The 21,415-nt window shown below is 41.1% G+C and overlaps 1 protein-coding gene across 1 annotated transcript in view; it reads right to left on the bottom strand.

The window, feature by feature from the left end:
- The window catches only part of MICAL2 (microtubule associated monooxygenase, calponin and LIM domain containing 2), a 147,776-nt gene that overhangs the window by 89,956 nt on the left and 36,405 nt on the right, over positions 1–21,415 (bottom strand). Inside the window, exons 3-12 of the mRNA XM_088667510.1 lie at positions 12,433–12,640; positions 11,183–11,299; positions 10,420–10,521; positions 7,727–7,882; positions 6,225–6,325; positions 4,820–5,077; positions 3,682–3,797; positions 2,702–2,828; positions 2,121–2,211; positions 1,852–1,999 (exon numbers count right to left, since the gene is read on the bottom strand). Of these exons, the coding sequence (XP_088523636.1) occupies positions 1,852–1,999; positions 2,121–2,211; positions 2,702–2,828; positions 3,682–3,797; positions 4,820–5,077; positions 6,225–6,325; positions 7,727–7,882; positions 10,420–10,521; positions 11,183–11,299; positions 12,433–12,640 (1,424 nt within the window). The remainder of the gene's footprint in view (positions 1–1,851; positions 2,000–2,120; positions 2,212–2,701; positions 2,829–3,681; positions 3,798–4,819; positions 5,078–6,224; positions 6,326–7,726; positions 7,883–10,419; positions 10,522–11,182; positions 11,300–12,432; positions 12,641–21,415) is intronic.

The raw sequence follows: 21,415 nt of genomic DNA, 5'->3' as shown, positions 1-21,415 counted from the left end.
ACTGGTCCTGTTAGCTAGGGATCATGGGAGTTGTAGGCCAAAACATCTGGAGGGCTGCAGTTTGGGGATGCCTGGTCTAGGTAATCTCTGCCATACAGGAATAATTACCGGTACATGCTTGAGCACCTTAACCCAAACAGGTTGCAGCCAGACAGGTCAATTAGTGTCAAAGGAGGCTTCCCCCTTCATCATTTCCACTTCGCTACTGCCCCCTTCAAGGCAACTAGCAGCACCATACCTTATCTGCTAAAGAGATGCATTTACCATTTGCTGGTTCCAACTATTCCCTCTCACACTGATAAAAGCCATGGGAAATGGTAAGCCAGACCTCTCTAAGCACTATCAGAAAGCAAGAACTGAAAGAGATTCAATGAACTGTCAGAAGGCCCTCAGAGTTAAGGAGTGTTGCCATCAAGTCCAAGAGCATAGCTATTTAAAAAGCCCCTGGCTGCTCCTGCCCCAATTTGCAACAGCAACAATAAAGACAAGAGGGGGAGGGGGGACAACAGTGGAGCACAAGCCCTCCTCCAGTTAGTTCTCAGGTGTTTGTGGCTACTTACTGAAACAGCAATTTTAACTCTAAGGTGCACTTTCATAGGAGTAAGGGGGGGGGGAACAAAAACAAAACCACCTCCATCCAATCATGTACAGCAGGCATGGCCAAACTTGGCCCTCCAGCTGTTTGGGGACTACAATTCCCATCATCCCTGACCACTGGTCCTGTTAGCTAAGGATGATGGGAGTTGTAGTCCCAAAACAGCTGGAGGGCCAAGTTTGGCCATGCCTAATGTACAGTGTTTAAATCTGCTAGTAAGGACTATTTCTCTAGTAGTGCCATGACCAGATATTTGTGACACTGTCTGCACATCAAAACAACTCCATGGGGAGGAACTGCTTTAAGGTGTAGGGCCACCCTGTCTTCTTTTCCGCTGCCCCCTAAATAATCTGGGCAGAAGGTTACTTAGGCAGATCACATTCTTTGGCTTGGGTAACAATACAAAACAGAGCTTGAGGCTTAACACACACATTCTAAAACGTCCTTTATTCAGGCTATCCAAAAAAATCCCCATATGGCACTCACTGCGTGGTTTCTGCACCACTTGGAGCTGATGCAGTCACGGCAGGAATATAAAGACAAGTTTCCAGAAAGGGGTTTTAAAACCCAAAGTTCTACATTTGTAACAATGCTTCCAAGTCCCTGGCAAATCAAACTGGCCAAATCATCAGTAGAAGAATGAACACTCATTCTTGAAGGGCCTGGTGAAGGTAAAGGTGCAGCCCACTACTCTGTGCATAATAGGCAAAGAAACACCCATAGAACCAAATGTCGGGTGTCTCCTCAGAGTTCGGATACTCAATATCATAACAAGTCATATCAAATTGGTCATCCAATACCAATTCAAGAATTGGTAGTGTATATATTATGAATGTTTTGTGTTGCAGTGAGCCCTTTTGGCACAGACCTAGTTAAGCTATAGGATTCTTTTTTCCACAAATATCATCTTCCTGTGTATATTTGCAAAGCATTATAGCGGTTTCTTGCTTTTTTTTATTTTAAAAAAAAGCAATTCTGACTCGGACAAAAGTAAGGAAAAATGACACAGTTAAAATCTCAAGTAGTAGTTCTTGGAAACTGTATACCTTGCATTTTTATTTTTTTTTAGTACTGAGCCAAGGACATTCATGAAGGAAAAAACGAGCAAATACATGCTTAGTTGCCAAAAAAAGATGTTAAAAAGGGAAACAAACTCTCCTCACTGTTTTGATTGGCTTTACCCAAGTCTATACTTTTGTAGGTGGCAGAACCTGCAATTAGCAAGCATTACACATATAAAAGACATAAGAACTTACATGAGGTCAGGTCTGAAGCGATGCATAATTGCACATAAGGCAAGGCCACTCCTCCATGATGTAGTAAGGTCCATGACACTAACATTCCTGTATCCTTCTGTTTGTTTCTGACACCAGGTTAAAAGCTTGTTTGGCCTTATATCAGATTCTGAAACAGCAGATTTTTTTATTTAAAAAATGTATAGTCACTTGTCCAAAGCTACAAATCTCCCCTCCCCTCACCATTTATAGGATGTAAAAAGCACAATAACAAAACATGCATTTCATACCATGTCTTGAAAGCCCAATTGATCTTCTAATGGAGTCTGCTCTTTCTAGAGGGAATGGCTGAAGCTCATTTGTAATGTACAGATGCTTCACCTAAGGGAAGACACACCCCATAAAATACAATCTTTGCTATAACAACCCTGAAGTCTCAATCTGCTAATTATTCAGACTCAAAATAGGCCTGTTATACCAATGTTTTCCCATCAAGTAACATGAAAGGTTATCAAAATGCCTGACTCAAACCCGGAATATAAACCAGGAGCACCATGATGTAGAAAGCCTGATATGATCATCCTAATTGGATATCTCCAAATCTCTCAAATGTTTCGCTTATACAAACATTGCTTTATCTAGGGAATTGGAAGGTGAGTGACTTTACCTTTCTACAAAAGTCATTCATTCACAGAGCATAGCTAAGCATTCACACTACTTTATAGAGCTTGTGGGTTGTATTCAATGTTAGTCATATTCAGAGTAAACCCTCTGAAATTAGCAGACGTAACAAAGGTTCATTAATTTTATTTGGCCTGCTCTTGAGTAGAACTTAGCTGGAGACAGGCATTTCTCATGTACCCCAGCTTACCTGATGAGGCCGAACACAACTTGAGTTCAAATTTGGATAACGTGTTGCAGGATCAATGGTGTACTGGTCAAAGTTCTTAGTGATATTTTCAGGTGTTGTCTGAGGCAAGAGCCTATAAATGCTTTCTCTGGAAGGTAAAAACAAAAGGTTGCAAGTGTGTGTGTGTGCTTTCTATCTTACAGTGTTTTCTTTACCTTATGTGCTCCCTGCCTATATTTAGAATGTCGAACAAAATACTTGAACACATTGTCTAAATATGACTGGGGTGGGAACAACTGAGACAGACGTTAAGTATGTCTTCCTCAAGCAGGAAAATAGCTAGGAAAAAATAAATTACATCACCCAAGATCATATGGCTTTGAATTTTCCCCTTCACACAAAGAAGCAACTCCTTCAACCACAAAACAGCATCGGGTATAGATTCACCCAATCATTATTAGCCAGTGAAGATTCCAAGTACAATTGTACTATCTTTTTGTCATCCACAAACATGCTTTCTCAGCCCTTATATGCCCTTTCCCTAAGTCCATATTCTTGCCTTCATTACACAACACACAAAATGCCATCCTCTAATAAATCCTCAGCGGCTCTTTGATTCTTACTGACTTATTTAGTATTCTGCCCTTTAGTATCCAAAGACCTCAGGGCTCTTCACAACAGAAAAACACAAAGCCTGGTGAAGACATTCTTATTTAGACATGCCTACCCAGATGTTCATGATGCTTGTGAGAGTTTTTATTTGCCTTAGTTCGGTCTATTTTGGTTTTGACTTTCTGTGTGTTTTAAATTGTGGTTGCAATTTTTTTAAATGATGGTTTTACTGTTTCATCTTTTTTGTAAACCACTCTGAAGTCTTTCTACAATGAAGCAGTACATAAATTTTAATAAATAAATAAAATGGATCAACCCAGGCCCCAGGAAAATCAAAGTTTGCCTGGTTTCACTGTAATACATGGGAAGAACAAACAAGAGATGCCAACCTTTCTGCAAGGATATCGAGTGGATGGTTTCCTTGGGCCCAACTTTTCACCATCCACGCTGTGTCAAACGCAGCCAGGAACCCTCTTGCACAACCAGTTCCCATGGGCCAGAACGGCTGTGAAATAACATCAACATATTAGATGACATCTAACATCATGATTGTTCTGAAATGACTACACAGCTATTACTGTGTTCTTCAGAATAGTAGAAAACTGTTCTTAAGATATTTCAAATCAGCAACTCCACCATAGTGGCATAAAACATTTAATCAATATGTCCCCATATGTGGTGACTGGTTAAAGCAGGCTTCCTCAACCTCGGCCCTCCAGATGTTTTGAGACTACAATTCCCATCATCCCTGACCACTGGGTCCTGCTAGCTAGGGATCATGGGAGTTGTAGGCCAAAAACATCTGGAGGGCGGGGGTCAAGCATGGGTTAAAGTATCCATTTACAAGACACATATGATGTCATCCTGCCAAGTGGAAAAGACAAATTCCCACAGAATGCAGTGGAGTTAGTAAAAAGTTCTAAATCCACAGGGCCTATATCCATTTGCTGGGAGAATGTAAGGGATTCCACCGATGTGAGCTAACATGTCTAAATCAAACCTATTGTTTTTCGTTGTAGCCTGAACAGGCAAAATTCAAATCCTACTTCTGTTCTCTTCGGAACAATGGAGCCTCTCCAATGTTGCAGCTCTGCTGGCGAAACAAACTTCCATGTGCATGATGGAGCCTCCTTCTCCTCTCTTTTCCCCACTCCCCCAATCAGCTCTGGAGAGTTGGGGGAACTTCCAGAGCAGATTTGGGGGCACATGGAGATAAGGAGAGGAAACTGAAGCCGCATTGGGTCAGCAGAACTATATGTGTGTGAAGCATTGGATATAACCCAATGAAGTTAAAGATCTTGTGTTCCATATTATTTAAAATTAACAAACTCACTATGATTTGGTGCAAGCCATGGTATTTACATAAGATCCTGGAACTCCAGCTTTTAAATAAAAAATAAATTTCGAGCTCTCATGGCTGCACAGCTTTGAACATGTAACTGCTAAAATCTCCAAGGTGTTCCATGGTATCAAAGAAGCCACCTGCCTAAACTTTTTTTTAAAGAAGGGGTGACAACGACACACTACCTCTAGTAAACTGTCTCCAACAAGAGCAACCAACAGCTGGTGTCTGTGTCTCTCTCGTATTAATGCAGCATTTTCAGAGGCATACATGGAAGTAAAATCAAACATGGCTACATCTGGTTGACCGTAGTGATTAATTGCAAAATCCAAGGCAGGCAATTGGTAATCAGTTGCGAAATCAGCAGCTTCTCTTGCGTAGGACAGCAGATTGTCTTGGTCTACATTTTCCCCACAGAGTAGCATTTCAGTATCAATATAATCCTACATTGAAAGACAAAACTTTATCATTAGAGATCTTTGGATGTTCGCACGAGTGCTACACAAAAAAGATTATGATATTCTACATGGGAAAAACTGAAGTTTTGATGAGATTCAGGTTATATTCTGACTTCTTTCTTTTAGCAATGTATTTATCTTATGTATTTATCTTATGTTACTCAGTATATTTAAGTCAAGTTTAAGTCATGATCTGGCTTTCATGCAATACTAGATTAAACAATTGCTTAAGCAGAAATTGCTGTCATGCTACCTGGGGATAAAACATGGTTGGGCTTAGTTATGTCTGAACCTGACCCCATTGTGTGTCTCATGCCAAATAAACCATGAGCTTGGAGCCAAAGTTTGATCTCAGCTTACCACTCATGATTTGTCTGGGGAAAGCAGAATACAAGGCTTGGATTGGATGTAATGCTAGGCCAAACCATGGCTTAGCCCTGTGGAGCTCAGCAGCAGTAGCAGAACTGGGGGAGGAGTGCTGTGGTCATAATCACCCCCCTGGAAACCTGCATGTATGTTTATTCACACCAAATCCAGGTGAAGGGATTGAAGGTAAGATCCGATTCACCCATCAGCTGATGAGAGAATGGAAGTGTGCTTTTGAATGATCTCTACTCTATGCTTCTCCTTCAAACCACCATGATTCGAAGGAGAAAATTCAGGGTACTTGATAGTGTGCTGCAATCCACCCATCAGCTGATGGACTGGTGGGAGCTCACTATGCTGGATCCAAGGAACAACTGGGAGCTTTGAGCTTGTTCCTTTAAAGTCCTACACACTCACGTATAGTGGCAGGTATAGGGCAGGTGGGTGGGGCTTCCTGAAAATAGCCTGGTGGAACACATTTGGTCTGCAGGATGTAAGTTCAACACTCCTGGGGTAATACAAAGTGTGAGTGATACTTATATATTTAAAGGTTTATTGGATTGGGATTATTACATGGTTTATTGGGTTGGATACAAGCCAAGTGCATGCTCCTTCCCCACCTCTCCTCTTGTGCCCCTGGGGTAAGTGTAGCTACCTTTCTTAAACCACAGCTGCCTGTGACATCTGAAGAAGGAAACTGTGGTTTATAGGCTCCCTCCAAACTAGCATATGATAGAAAGGCCTTAACCCACATTTGAATACCTACATCGATTATGACGCCCTTCTCCAGAAGGCTCTGCTTTTTTGCAGTCATCACAAAATAGTGGGTGCTATCTTTATAGTAAACAATATTCTCCAGGTCAATTCCTAGGGAAGAAAGATATTTCACACACAAAGTACCAGAAACGCAATACATTCAACAAATGACTGTTTAAAACCATAATTAAAATCAGCAGTGGTTAAGAGCTTGCAAACAAATGTCATGCTATTACAAATGTACAATCTGCACAAGCATATCAGTTTGCCAGAGGAAACAATTCTCTTCCCTCTCCTCATGCTCTGCTGTGTGTGTGTGTGGGGGGGGGGTGTTCTCTTGAACCCTTTGGAGCCAAATTTTGCAGGAGCACAGAAAGATATGAGGAAAAGCCCCACGGTGCAAGCCCTTGCACATTGCTTCTGCTCACAATATTTGTAGGTGACTCCCACCTTATACATTCTCTTAGAAAATATTAATTACAAAGCCATAGATACCTCCCTGGGAAGGGAGTTCTAAACATGTGGGGACACCACCAAAAAGGTTCTGCCCCTGGCACCTGTTGATCCAACAGATCTTACTTGCATACCAAACAACAGGTTCTCAGGTTCTGAATTTCAGCCAGGCTTATAGCTGTGCAAATTTCTCCTTTATCTACTCAACATTTGGCACAAACCTGTTCCCTTATTTTAGGAGCACAGAACAGTTGTAATGATTTGTTTACCTCAAAACTCCAATGCAGCTGGATCACACCCAAATTGTATCCATCTCATGTTTATTTCAAAGTACTGTATACTGTGAATTAGCTCCTGTGCAGCTAATCAGCATGGTTTTCCAGTTGTGTATTTTAATAGCTTTTATAAAGGTCATCAAAAAAATGGTCTACACTTCTACTTAGCTCTAACTGGTTTGAATTTGCTCACATCTACTATGCTCCTAATTGTACATTTGATAAATGTCTACAGTGATGCCAAAAATGAGTATGTGTAACTGAGATATATTTACAACAGCAGCCACAGCAACAACAAGAGACTTCCTCTTGGTTCCTAAACTCGTTTTCACAGGAAGTTGATATTGCGAAAGTACATTGGGCTGAAAGATGGCCAGACCCAGTTCAAAACCGGTCAGTCGTGGATCATTTTTCTTGAACTCTCAGAGTTAACATGGAAGTCCAGCAGCATATAGCTAATCATATAACAAGAAAAACAACAAGAAGAAGCCATAAAACACTGGCTAAATTTCATGCGCACCACAGGCCTTAGGTACTCAGGAAAAAAATCTGTGCTATTGAAAATATTTGTATACACTTTAAGAAAAAAAAACATTACAAAACTTCATGTAAGAGATCCAACTGGGGAAGGAAAAGGTTAAATATATCTGCTTTCAGTAGTCTGAAATCAAGTAATCGCCATCACTCAGTTTAGTAACTGGTACAGAGCTGCTAGTGAGCTGGTTCACTTATTATTCTTTATTTTCCTTTGCCATGGAGGGGAAAAAAAGACCAGATAACCCACCTGTGTCTTCTTTCAGATCTTGGAAGAATTTTTGATTGAAGATGAAAGCAACACCACTGATCTCCTCCACCTTAGCTTCTGCTGTTGTATTTCTGTTTATAAAGTTGGCAGTGATTGCAATCGCCAGCTTTCCACGAAATTCTTTCCTCCTAAAGCCTTGTACAGAAAAGCAACGAAACCATCATTCGTCTGCTGCTCAGCTCTAACCAAAGTATTTTCATAAGTTTAAGATGTAAAGCATCTCACAGTACAATTTTTAAATTAGCCATTTGTTCAACTGTTAGCTAATAATTGTAAAAATACAAACTTTTGGCAGTATTGGTTGATAGTTCTCAGTCCAAGATTATGTCTTTCTGGTACCTGTCTGGAAAAAAGCTCACCCCCCACCCCAAATATTGTTTTTGAGGATCATAAATTAACATCAACTCCTACAGTGTTGCTACTGTGCACACTTTCCTCATTCAATTATCCCAGCCAAATTCTGATTCATTGTATAATAATATCCTGCTTCAACTATTTCAAGTTCCTCCTTTCTGCTTCCCTGTTACCTGTTTATTAGTTGAAACCACACCTGCTGCAAAGTAGTTGCCTTATCACCCAAGGCAGATTCCTCATGTTAGTCATCTTGCCAAACCTCAATTCCTCTCCTTTTCCACCACAGGCACATTTTCATCTTTCAAAGCCTTTGTAAACGTTGTACTTACAACCCACTTAACAGCCAGGATGGGGATCCTGTGGCCCTCAAGACATTGCTTGACTACAATTCCCATCATTCCTGGTCATTGGTCATAGTGGCTGGGAGTGATGGGAACTGGAGCCTGACAACATCTGCAGGTCGACAGCTTCCCCTTTCCTGCTTAACTTTTTATGCATCCATTTCTGTCCATTTTCTTTCTTTCTTCCATCCTCCGCCTTGAAACCAGCCCTGTCTATCTTCCTTTGCTTCCGCATAACCCCATATAACATGGGTGCTGATGGGAGTTTTTTCCCTTAAAAGTAAGAGCCACATGGAGAGTGATTTTCAGGCGGGAAGACAGGGAATAAATCTCTTCTCCATGTTGCAGTCCTAATGTCCACATTCAGCTTTAATTTTAAAAACCACTGATGCTGTGGACCAGATATGCAATGTAATGTGCATCAGCCCCAATAAAAGGAGTCATGTTTCCCATGACACGGGGACCCAAACTTCTCATGGTGTTCACCTGCATAGTTCTTACCCCTGTCCCAAGTGTTTTTGGTTTTTGGAATGAATAACAACGCCTCAACAGAGTTGCCTGGCTCCCTTACTGGTTGCCCACACAAAATGCACCCCCCATCTGGTTTCTCATCAGTGGGGAGGGAAGTTACATGGACCACACCATACAACAAAGCCTCATGAGTCACTTGGGCTTAAGAACCCCTTAGAACTATTCAACAGGTTCAGTGCACCAATGTTTCCAAAGTGTATAAAAGGGCAGAGAGGAGACACACGTTCTCAAAATGAAACAGGCATGCACCAGGGTCCCATAATCCCCCCCATGGCATCTATTCCCATTGCCTTTGGTGTTTCACTGGTATTTGCCACAGAAAGTTGTTCCTCCTGATTCTTGTCTTTTGACCCACTCAGTTCTCAACCCTATTCCTCAGTAGAAGTATCAATGTTCCTCCTTAGTTGAGCTGCACATGTAGCTGTATTGTGCCTGAGTGCATACCATCTCCCAGCAGAAGAATCATTCGGTTAACTGCTAACATGCAGTCTAATATTACTTGAAAAGCGAAATTTTAAAAAATCACCTAATTAAGTCCAATGGGAGTACATACTTAACTAGGTTGGTTCATGTGATATGGCTAGCAAGAACTGCTCAACTAATGTCTCATTGAGAGAAGCCGACTCAGAGGGCTGGAATTTTCCCTAATTATTATTTTGCAGCTATTGCAACAGAATATTCCTTTCCTTTGGCTGTTTCTTCTTCCTCAAATCCTTGCCCTAAGTGACTGTTCTTAAAATCATATCTTCCTAATTATTCCTTCAGACATCTTCATCGGATCCCTAGCAGGCACTGAAGGTGATGATTATTTTGAATACACGTGGCCTATAACACAAAATGTAGGCCATTGTTGACTTTTCTGTGCAGGTGCCATTCCTGATAAAAGCATGAAACCTTTTTGTTAGGTATTATTCCACAATGTAAAAAAAAAAAAAAATCCACAAGCACAATGTGATACACTACTGTTATTGTATTTTATATTTGTGTTTTAACTTGGTTTTTAATGCCACATTTTATAAACATTGTTAGCTGCTCTGGTTCTGTTTGGGGCAAGTGGAATAAAAGCAATATATATGACAGTAAAATGACTTTTAAAAGCAAGAATGTAACCTTTCTGTAAAAAAGCAAACAAAGCAGTACAGTGGTACCTCCGGTTGCAGATGAGATCCGTTCCGGAGCTCCAGTCGGATCCTGAGGTTTTTCAAACTGGAGGTGCCTGTTCTGTGCATGTGCGTGGCACGGTAGAGCGCTTCTGCACATGCGCGCGCGGCGAAACCTGGAAAAATACTTCTGGGTTTGCCGCATGCGTATCCCAAAGGATACGTAACCAGAGGTGTGCATAAATAGAGGTACCACTGTAATTTAAAACCAGTCATTATCCCATTCTACTGCCATTCCTGTAATAAGAAAACAAGCAGGCATTTTGCTACAACTTTTACAACATACCTTCCAAGCTGTTTCTGCGGCCGTCGGCACCAATAACGACATCAAATTCATATTCTGACAAAGGATGATCCATTGGGAGAAATTCAGCACGCCAACCTATTTCTGAAAGGAGTAGGTCAGTCAGCCACACAAGTGGTCAAACAGTGGGGTAATTCAAACTGCATTGTCAACACCTTTGGGCTCCATGTATCAGCTCCAAGCAACACTTGAGAGAAGTCCATGTAAAGACTGTACAGCAGGGCCAGCCCTATCATGAGGTAAACTGAGGCAATTACCTCAGGTAGCAAGAGGGCAGCATATTTAAACCCCAGCTCACATTCCTATTGTCACTGCCTGTTGCTCTGAGGAAAGGGGCCCTTCCACAGAGTGAGGCATACTAGGTTAGGTGGTCCATGGAAGCTAAACATTTTTTAAAGAAAGTTAAAAGTTGCTAAAATAAAATTAATCTTTCAACTAATTTTGAAAGAGAATTTCTAACCGTGGAAGCAAAACCAAGGCAGTGCAAGCAACCCTATTGCCCAGAAAGCTTTGCTCCAGGCATCCTTGAACTTGTTGGAGAAAACACTCAAACTCCACCCAAGGAAACTGAACTGAAGTTTATTTGGCATAAGGTACAGTATAGCCAAAATGCCAATAGAAAGAGACCAAATATATTTAAATTAAAGGCGCTCACTCACACCAAGCAGAATACCCAATTCCTTAAGGTTTAAACTGATCGCCTTATTTCTGTGCAATACTTTTCTTAACGAAAGTCATGCCGTACTTTGATTTTCTTGATCTTCAGGCGGTTCCAAAACTTTCACGAATTCTAAATTCACATGGATTTCAACTCCCAACATAAGTGCAACCTTGAAGAGGATGAGCTGAAGCTGCCTAATGCCTGCAAAAGAGAAACGAAATGGTTATTTTAGGATATGCATTAGTCAACATTTGAACATGGATTCATCGCAGTGGCAGATATACTTGTTTCCTAATACAATGAAGGCCTTCAGAAACAAAAGCACTCCAATGTTGCTATTTTCAGTTTAGCTAACTGATCTGCTAATTCATGGTTTTCTTTTTATCAAGAATTAGGAATGGTTTCGGATGGCCAACTAACTTGCGTATCTATGCAAACGCCATACTACAAACTCATTTATTTATTTTTAAGTATCCTGGATAACTTTTTACCAGCAGCATAAAAGGATACAAGGAATCCACGACTGTATACAAATCTAAGCAACTGCAATACATTCGGATTTCATCTCTCTCACACAGAGAAAGAGAAATTTAACTAGAATCATTATATCTTTTTTTTTAAAAAAAAAATTTAATCCATGCTGATTACAACTCACTAGCTCTCTCGGCTTATTTCGGTGTCTGTCTCTCTCTGTGTGTGTGCTTAAGAAACAGAAAAAAAGGTAGCTAACTTCTTTCAGTCCAACAGCCACAAACCAGCAGTGGCCACGGCAAAAGTGAGCATGGACACTCCACACCAACTCTCTCTCACACACAGCTATCTGATTTATCCATTGTTTTAGTTTTTGTGAGCTGCCTTGAGCTGAGGCTGTAGAGGAAAGATGGAATATAAATAAATAAATAATAAAATGTAAATTTGAAAGATGAGGGCTGTCAACTTAACCTTCTTGAAAATTTGAAGAAATATGTTGCCGTTCAATTTATACAAAACTTGCTAAAAAAAAAAAATACGGGTAGGGAACACCTGCTAGAAGGAGTGGGTTGCCATGTTCCATTATCTATATACTGAAACATTTCTTTCATCTTCTTCCAAAAATACCCAGCATGAGCTGTTTCCTACAGTGGATACTGGCTTCATCGGTTAAATCTGTTTTGATATACTGGTATACCATATCAGGAGAAGAGCTACAACCCTGCACAAGCTCAAATGAATTCAACAGAACGTGTCTGCACACAGCTGTGTAATGAGCTACAGCCAATATTCCTGCCGTGTAGCTGGAGAAGTATTCACACTGAACTTTCGTGCAATGTCCATTCTTAGTGGATGATACTTACTAATGTGATCAATGGATCCTCCACAGAACTTTCCATAGAATTTCTTTGCTCCTAGGCTTCGAAGATCATTAATAGTAAAAGGCCAGAGGTGAAGAACATTGTTTCTTGAGAAAGTGTCTCGTTTCTCCACAACGACAACTTTGGCTCCTAGAAAGGCAAGTTCTATGGCAGTCCGCAAACCACAGGGTCCACCACCAACAATCAAACACTGGAGGAGGAAACAGAGAAGTTGAATATATTAAGATATGTGAAAATATTTTATACATGTTTTGATACGATTTTATTTCATGATGTTCCACAATCAGGAGATGACTTTGAGAAATCTTCTCATACATTCAGTCCAAAACAAACTGAACCAGAAATTGGTCCATCAATTCCGAGTTGTGTTCTTGGACTCAGCCTTTCCACTGAGTTCCATGATGAAATAAATGTGGGATATAAATGTCCCAAAATGCAAAGCAGTTCTTAGGCTTGGCTTAATTCTAGAAATCTTTCTAGGCTCTCCTTTTCAGAGCAAGGGTATCAGCTTCTATTATAAGATGGTAGCAAATGACTCAGTTATATGGATGAACAAGGCTGAGTCCAGGATGCCATCAAGACTGGGAAAAGCAGGACAGCTGGCAGGAGTTTAGGAAGTTGTTGCAGTAAACTCTTTCTGATTAACATGAGAACTCCAAGTTAATGCATTTGCAGCTTAACAGTGGTACACAGTATTTCGTTGAACTCAACAAATGCATACCATAAATGGTTTCATCCACTTTGAGTCCCCAAGCAAACAAAGATCTATGTATATAAACAATGGCAGTTACCAAAAGCGACTCATTCAAACATAGGCCTGCCAGTGAATAAAGTCTTCATCCCTCCAGACAAGAGGAAAAGCCCCACCTATTTGCTCCAAAGCACTTCAGGCAGAAAACCTTTTAAAGCCATAATCTGGGGTTACCATCTAGCAACGTATTTATCTTTGCTTCAAATGTATTTGCTCTTTGATTTATTTGTGAAGATCTCCTATTGAAGCACAGTTTACACATGGCAATGTAGCACTGATATTTAAATATTCTAGAGACAAAGCAGCAGGGCTCTTGACAACACTGAATTCAGTAGTGTTTAGACTTTTACCTATATTAAATTATGAAAAGGACAGAACAAGAATGGGGAAAGGAGGAAAGAAGCCAAGCCACTTAGAACTCAGGTTACATAAGGAAATAAATGTAACCACTGAACTGTGCTTTTTAGAAACTTCTGGACTACGCTAAAAAAACCAGACTTCCTCTTTTAATCCCAGCTGGGTCCACTCACAAGTAGTGGTAGGGTAGAGATAAAATGCCAACGCAACCCGCAAAAAGCAGAACAGCTGCTAGACAAAGGATCCCCTCCAGCACCATTCCTAGGATCTGTGCATGCAGCCTTCTGGTTCCTAGTGGCTTCGACCAACAGCTTGGGGTGGGAATGAATTTTGGCTTCAGCGCTTGCTTCTGGCTGAAGAGTTTGCCTCCCACCAGTTCACTCACTTCTGCTTGCTGGGTTGGAATTCAGAGAAGAGAAAGGCATTTTAAGAATGGCTTTGAAAACTACCTGCTGGCTTTTAAATTATGGTTATATTTATGCTATTGGCATACCCAAGCCAGCTGGAGGGCGCTAGGTTTCCATCTCTGGTCGACAAAGCCCAGCCACATGTTAGTCACAACTAGACACAAGTCCAGTTCAAGTGTTGCCATGTGTGGCTCAGTAACTGCATGAACGGGGCAGTTGGTGCAAACAACCGAGCTCTGCACTCCTCCACTCCATGTTCATCATTGTTTCCATCATCTGTCAACTCACTGAGGACAACCGTGTGGCATGGGAAGACTTGAGAAGACTCCCGACCCCCATTTCAGGATTCTGGAAAAGCAGTGTTCTAAAATGCTTAGATCTGACACGCACAGAAGGCTTCCTGCTTCAGAAGGTCACCTTTCACAAGTTGGCCCATGAGGTGACAGAAAATATAACATTGCAGGGAAGAGTTAGCATACTCATCCCCATTGCTTCCCCAACCTACATGTTTGCCGAGCACAACAAAGGTAATACACCAATACTGAAGAGGCAATACGGAATCCAATTTGTTACTCATTTGTAGTGACTGCTATGTATTCAGCTATTTACTGGTAGTTTCTTTCTCTGATGTGGTTATAAATGGTATACTGATGATTTCCTTGTGTATTTTAAGTGTATATTGTTCAACACTTAGATATTATTTGAGTAAGATTAGAAATAATCCAAAATAAAATAAGTAATTCATTTCAATTCAATGTATTTCTTAACGCAGGTTAGTAAAAGGGAGGCAAAAACAGAGGATCTAATTTTTGATTTGAAGTCAGGGAAAACAAAAAGAAACAGAATTCACTGATTTCAGCTGAACTTAGTACTCACAAGCCCTAACTATTTCTACCGACTTATAATCTTCATTGGATAATCGCTCAGATAATCGCCCCCATACTTACTCTATGAAAAACCCCAAATTGTCAAATTGCCAATTTCCTATGATACTAGGGTTGCCAAAGTGAAAAGTCGTTGAGCTTCCCCCCCCCCAAATAAGCAAACAAATTAGCTCCTATAGAGCTTTTTGCATATATGGTGTTCAAAACCCATTATATGATTCCCAAGGGACACTGGGAGATGAGAGATGCTCTGCAAAAGCTGTCATCACCATGCATCCTCCTCCCTCAAGTCCTCCTGCATGTGCCAGAGAACTAAAGAGGTTTCCCCATCTTGCTGGGGTTTAAAAATATATAAATTGCTCAACCTTCCAGAGCTGATTTAGAGGGTACAGAGGAGGAGAGGAGAGGAAAGGTGGCATTGTTTCTCTACAATCGCCCTCTTTATAGGAGAGAACTACAGATGTCAAGCATGTCAGAGGCTGTGCCTCAAGAGAACAAGAGCTGGGTCTGAATGAAAACTGTTACCCAATGGCTATCCATAGTGGTCTAGACATGATAGTCTCCTACTCCCCTGCAGGTATTTGAATATTCCAGTTTCATATAAATCCATAATTTGATATACAGTACAAAGCTAAGCATCCTGAAAATCTAATATTTTATTTTGGAATGCAGGTTCCCAATCCTCATAGACTGCAAAGGTAAGTTTGAAACTATGTTGATTAATATTTTTATAATTAACATTTGCATTGCTGAACCTCCTTATTTCCCTTGGGGAAAACCTTGCATTTTGCTGTTAATTTAGAAACCACTACCCAGAATGAAGCATGCATGCACAATCAAGCCTATTGTAAGCTTCCACACAATTGTGTCCCTTCACCCACAGCAGGCTTTTTGCTCTAGTGGAGTTTTCAGAGAATGGAAGCAAAAGCATTGCATTCTCAAAGGCATTGTATTCTCAAAAGTTGTATCATTTGATACAACTTTTATTGCATGATGGTAGAATACAGAAATTTGGGCAAACGCTTTCTGGAGAGGCTTCCAGCATAAGTACACAGCACCATCACAATAAAAGGCAATTACTTCACAGGATAAATTGAGACTTCCATGGAATTAATCCAATTTGTTTCCAATGAACAGCAGCTGCTACAGCAACTAAAAAGGAGGCAGTTGAGCAATGCTTCAGTGAGAAGTCTCTAACCTCTGCCCTACCAGAGAGCTTTTTCATACTTTAACCCTATATGTAGAAATTGAAGAATTTTTGGCAAAAGTCTCTTCCAAAAGATTAATAAGACTTACTGTTCCTTCAGCTGGTGCTTCTATTTTAGAACCTAAGCCAATCGGTGGCAGACTGAATTATCATGAGTGAACTAAAATCCAATATAATTACTTAATATAATGAGAGAGATAATTCAAGAATCTATTTTTTTAAAACTTTTAAATATTCCTAATACCAGCTGTACATCAATTTTTCTTTGAAACACAATCAAACAAAAACAAACCTAACCAGATTCATAAACACATAACAGTGTTTGAATACTAGTTAGGGTATCAGACAACAATCATTTACGTTCATAACCCTATTGAAAGAAAGAAATCAATGAATCTGTTTCACACATTTGCAACTTGTTTGATACTTTATAAGACCTTTCCTGCCTGGACAGGAAGCAACCTTGTTGCTTGGAGATAAATGCAAGCAACTACTACCGTACATACGCCAGGGGCCCCCAAACTTAACAGGCTTCGGGCCGGTTCCTCTGGCGCCAATCACGCGGTGGGCCGGAGGGCGGGGGAATGCGCTCCCATACGTGCATGGACTTGCTTTTTCTGGTGCGGGGTGCCGTCGGAAATGGCTTCTGAGCATGCGTAGACGTCATTTCTGGTGCACTTCTGGGTTGGTGCAGCACTGAAAATAGCTTGTGCGTGTGCGCACAAGCTATTTATGGCGCTGCGCCGACCCGGAGATGGGCAACCACACTGTGGTGCACCGGTAAGAGCGGGCGGTGGCTGGGGTCATCAGGGGCTGCACAATTGGCTCGCGCAGGCCACATCCAGCCTCCGGGCCTTAGTTTGGAGACCCCTGACATAGGCCAAAATCACTAGCAGCATACCTCTTTATGACTCTCATTTACAGGTACAGGTATGTCATGGGCATTGGGTGGAATCCAACATCACACTACCGCAAATGTTCTATCTGCACAAGTGTATCAGTTTTCCAGGCCCAACAGCAACACCCCTTGCATGCTGTTCTGGGGAAGTTCTCCTGGACAACCCCACCCCCCAGCCAATTTAAGGAGGTGCAAGTGAATGGGAGAAAGAGAGGGGTGAATCCCCACAAGGGCTTCTGCTGACAGGGTTCATTAGGTGAATCCCACCCACAGAATTTTAAACATTATCCTCTCACACAAGGAAACAAATGTGATAAACTGAGCCACCAAGGGGGGGTGGATCAGAATTCCACAATACTACCTTTAATTTACTCTAACAACATGTCCAGGCTATAAAGGTGTTCACACAGTATACAACCAGTAGAATTAGTATTGCAACTACTGTACAGTATATGCATTTCAAAATGGGAAGTATAGAAGAGTAGCATGGCTAATTCAGAGAACTAAAGTAACATTAAGGGAAAGCTTTGGCTGAGCAAGAAGCAGCATCTATGTAACAAGAACACTAGCACGGATAGGTTTCTGTCACAGTTGTTCAACAGAATCTGTGATCTGGACCTTGTGTGAATTCTCTCCACCACAAGAATGGGTTTTCAAAGCTCTACTGCAAGACCGTCCAAAATACTAGTTAGAATAAGTTAAACGTTACAAAATAACAAAGCAACACATTGCAAACAAGCAATGTGGTTCAGTCCTCTATGCAGTTCAGTAAACTTTCCTCTCTCTGGTCCCTGAGAGAGACCCCAACCTTCTTCAGAACCTTTGAGCAACCACTGCTGCTGCAGCTACTACATCTCCAACAAGCACACACAGCTTCTTAACTTTCAGCTTCCTGCTGTGCAAGCTCTACACTTCCTGCTTCCAAGTCATCAGATAGCTTAACTCATTGTACACAACATATGTAGTAGCACTGAAACTCTTACATCACATAGGTGTGCAGAAGCAAAGTCATTTTTTGTGACAAGACTACTTAAAGTGGCATAAGAAATGCTGAGGCAGGTCGGAAAAGTTTAAATCAAAGACTGGCACTAGTTATTACAACATCCTTTGCCTTCAAGAAAATGACTGGACACAGAGAGGGAAAGCCTGTCAAAAGGGTTAAGGAAAACAGAGCAATAATAGTTTCACTAGTGAATCGCTTTTCAGCCTTTGAGCTAAGGTCAAGTGCTGTGAATTCTCATACAGTACTTGACATGGATGCTACTGATGGAGAACATACTTTGAACATGAAAAAGAAGTAGACGTTTTACAGAAGTAACAGCTCTGCTTCATTGAAACCCTTCTCTAACTTTCTATTTCTATCCAAAACAACTCCACCTGATTCCTAAGCATATTTATTTATTTAAAAAAATCACTTTCTGCCATAAATATAATGTGGCCCATTCTTTGGAAGGGAAACACTTACCATACAAGAGGTTTCGACATGTTGCCATAGGAAGAAACACAACTCAGATCTAAATCATGGTTTATATATGATCATGAGTGAGCCTGAGTTCTACTCTATGCACTAGGAGAGAAAGTTTCTGCTTTTACATTGGTACAAACCACAGTTACTTATTTTCAGTGGACTCAAGGAACTATAGTTTGTTCTAACCACAATTTTAAACCTTGTTTTAACTATTGGTCCAGCAAGAAACTTCCCTCATCATTTACTCATTACAATCAAGACAAACTGCATTTACCCCCCTCCCCAGTCTCAAAGTTTCCCCCCACATGATTCATTGCTGTCCCATCTCCACTATTGAGTTCTCATTCATCACCTGACCTTGCTGTGTCTCCCTTCTAGAAAGAATGTGTTTTCTATGTAACACCTGATAGAAGGTGTTTTGATGTTCTAAAATCAATCCCACTTATTCCATTTATTTTCTTAAAAAAACAAAACCCTGAAAAAAAGTTAGCTAAACTGTCTCACAGAATCAGAGTTGGAAGGATATAAATTATATACCGGTACTTACAAAGCATCTGTACTATGCATGATCTGCAGTGGTTTCATTATGCAATAATCAAATGCCAGAAAAAACTGCTCTTCCTGATGTAATTTAACATAATTTAATGCTTTAAAACAATATGTACCAAGAGTCTAATACATCACTCCATTTTCAGAAAATTGAGTTTCCTATGTATCCTTTCATCACTGATACTTCTCAAAACTAGCCCCTTAAAAAACAAACACCCTAATGCATGAAAACTAAGCCACAAGCCAATCTAAACACAAAAAAATGAACGTGGTGTGATTTTGTCTTTCTGCAAACATTTTTGTTCAAATGACTTAACAGCCTTTCTATCTACCAACCGCCACAAAAGAAAATATATAAAGATACAGAGCAAAAGGTGTGCTTAGATAATCTCAGTTATAAAGACCAGTCATACCAAGATCTCAGTTATAAACCAACTGTAAAGTCCAATCATACCAACATCTCTCAAACAAGTCTCTTTTTAACAGTGTGCTGCTAGATTTGAATCATGACCTAAAAAGTTACCAAGACATTATCCTACCAAGGCCAGAAATGCTTCAATTTATATTTTCATTTCCTTGTAAGAATCAGTCTCAAACTTGATTCAAAGCATTGCTGAGACAGGTCATTCTCTAGTTGGCTATGACGGTGGTTTGTGGCACCAGTGTGTCGCAACACCCTGGGGTGCCTTGAATGATGGTGAGGGGTGCCATAGGCCAGCGTTTCTCAACCGCTGTTCCGCGGCACACTAGTGTGCCGCGAGACGCTGGCTGGTGTGCCGCGACATGCGGCGACGAGAAGGGCGATTTGCATTGTCACGTGCCTGGCGGCCGCCAATATACAGCGCTGACCTGCCGGAAAGCAATATTTCTCCTCCTCTTTCCCAAAGCTCAGTGCAAACGAGCCTGGTGGCCGCCAATACACAACACTGACCCGCCGGAAAGCAATATTTGGCAAGTGTTTCTTACAGTCATAATTATAATATAGGGCGGCACAGAGTTAAATTTTTTAACTTTTTTAATGGTGGTGTGCCTCGTGATTTTTTTCATGGAACAAGTGTGCCGTGCCCCCAAAAAGGTTGAGAAACACTGCCATAGGCAATACTGGCCTCTGTGCCTCTTTGCTTCCCTCCCTCCTCTGATGCCCTCCCACATTTCTGCCTCCCAACGGCTTGCAAAGCTGTTTCTTGCAGCAGCCCTGGCTATAATCTCCACAGGTGAATTGTGCCTCTGGGAGGCACCTCTCTTTGGGCGGGGGCGGGGGGGGGCAAGGACAGAAACAGCAAATGCCTGGAGGACTCCCAAGCAGAGGGGAAATGAGAGGATGCTAAGGGAACACACCACAAGGGAAGGTGTTCAAAAAACAGTGAGAGGCTGTCAGCTCTGCGGGCAAGGGGTGACATAACTGGGCTCCCGAGCCCCACAGGGGTGCTGCAGAAAGAATGTAGTTGGTCAAGGGAGCCGTGGACTCAAACAGGTTGAAAACCTCTGGGTCCTAACACATCACATCCATCTAAAATAGGCTGTTTTCCAGCCTACTTATTGGCCATTACATTCTGCTCCCCTATTGAGCATCATGGCATCTCCTGCCTGAAATTAACCCTTGAACAATGCTTCCTGTTGCTTGAGCTGCTTCACTAAACATCTTGCTTTACTCCTTTACTAAGCACTTCAATAACGCGACTTGAGCGCCGCAACCCCAGAGTCGGTCACGACTGGACCTAATGGTCTGGGGTCCCTTTACCTTTAAGCACTTCATAGCTTGCTGCCAGCAATATATATAGTGTGGATGGTTTCAACTTCACCCTTGAGATACCAACCCCCTTTGATTTTCTGCTGAATGAAATAGGTTTCTTCCTAAAATAATTTTATCAAAAACTGTTTGTTGCTTTACTAAAACCTTTAATAAAAGCATCAAGAAGATATGGATTGAAGCCTTGTTAGTCCCGTCACACTACAGCACCATGCTACTCTAGCCAATATAGGGAGTAGGTTATGGCACCTAAAGTATAAAAGGAATATTTAGTGGTGGCAGCCAAAGGAAAAATTAAGGTATCCACTTGGTGGCAGGAGTGAAGTTAAGTAGGAATGGTTTGCTTATCTAGTTCGCTTGGCTCTCTTCCCTCTCACAAGGCAGATTACAGGCTGTGCTGTCACACCAGTATTTTAAATGTGACAACACTTTTATATTACCTGGGTAGAAAAATACCAAAAAGGCATGCCTATATGAATTCCCAATTATACATTGATAACCAAAGATTCTTAAAAGTTGCAAATCAAAGCAAGAAAGCCAAAAGGAACAAGAAATAATCTAACAGCTGTGTTCTGGGACTAGTTCAACGGCACCAGATTTTCATATAAGCAACAAGCTAATGTCACTGTTATTCTCAGAACATCTTACTTTGCTTTATCATTCTGGATGATGTTCGGCCTGGACAAACAGACTT

This window comes from Zootoca vivipara, chromosome 1 (assembly GCF_965207765.1).
Source record: "Zootoca vivipara chromosome 1, rZooViv2.hap1.1, whole genome shotgun sequence".
NCBI lineage: Eukaryota > Metazoa > Chordata > Lepidosauria > Squamata > Lacertidae > Zootoca > Zootoca vivipara.
The sequence above is the reverse complement of the archived record's forward strand: the minus strand, read 5'-3'. Positions and strand labels throughout refer to the sequence as shown.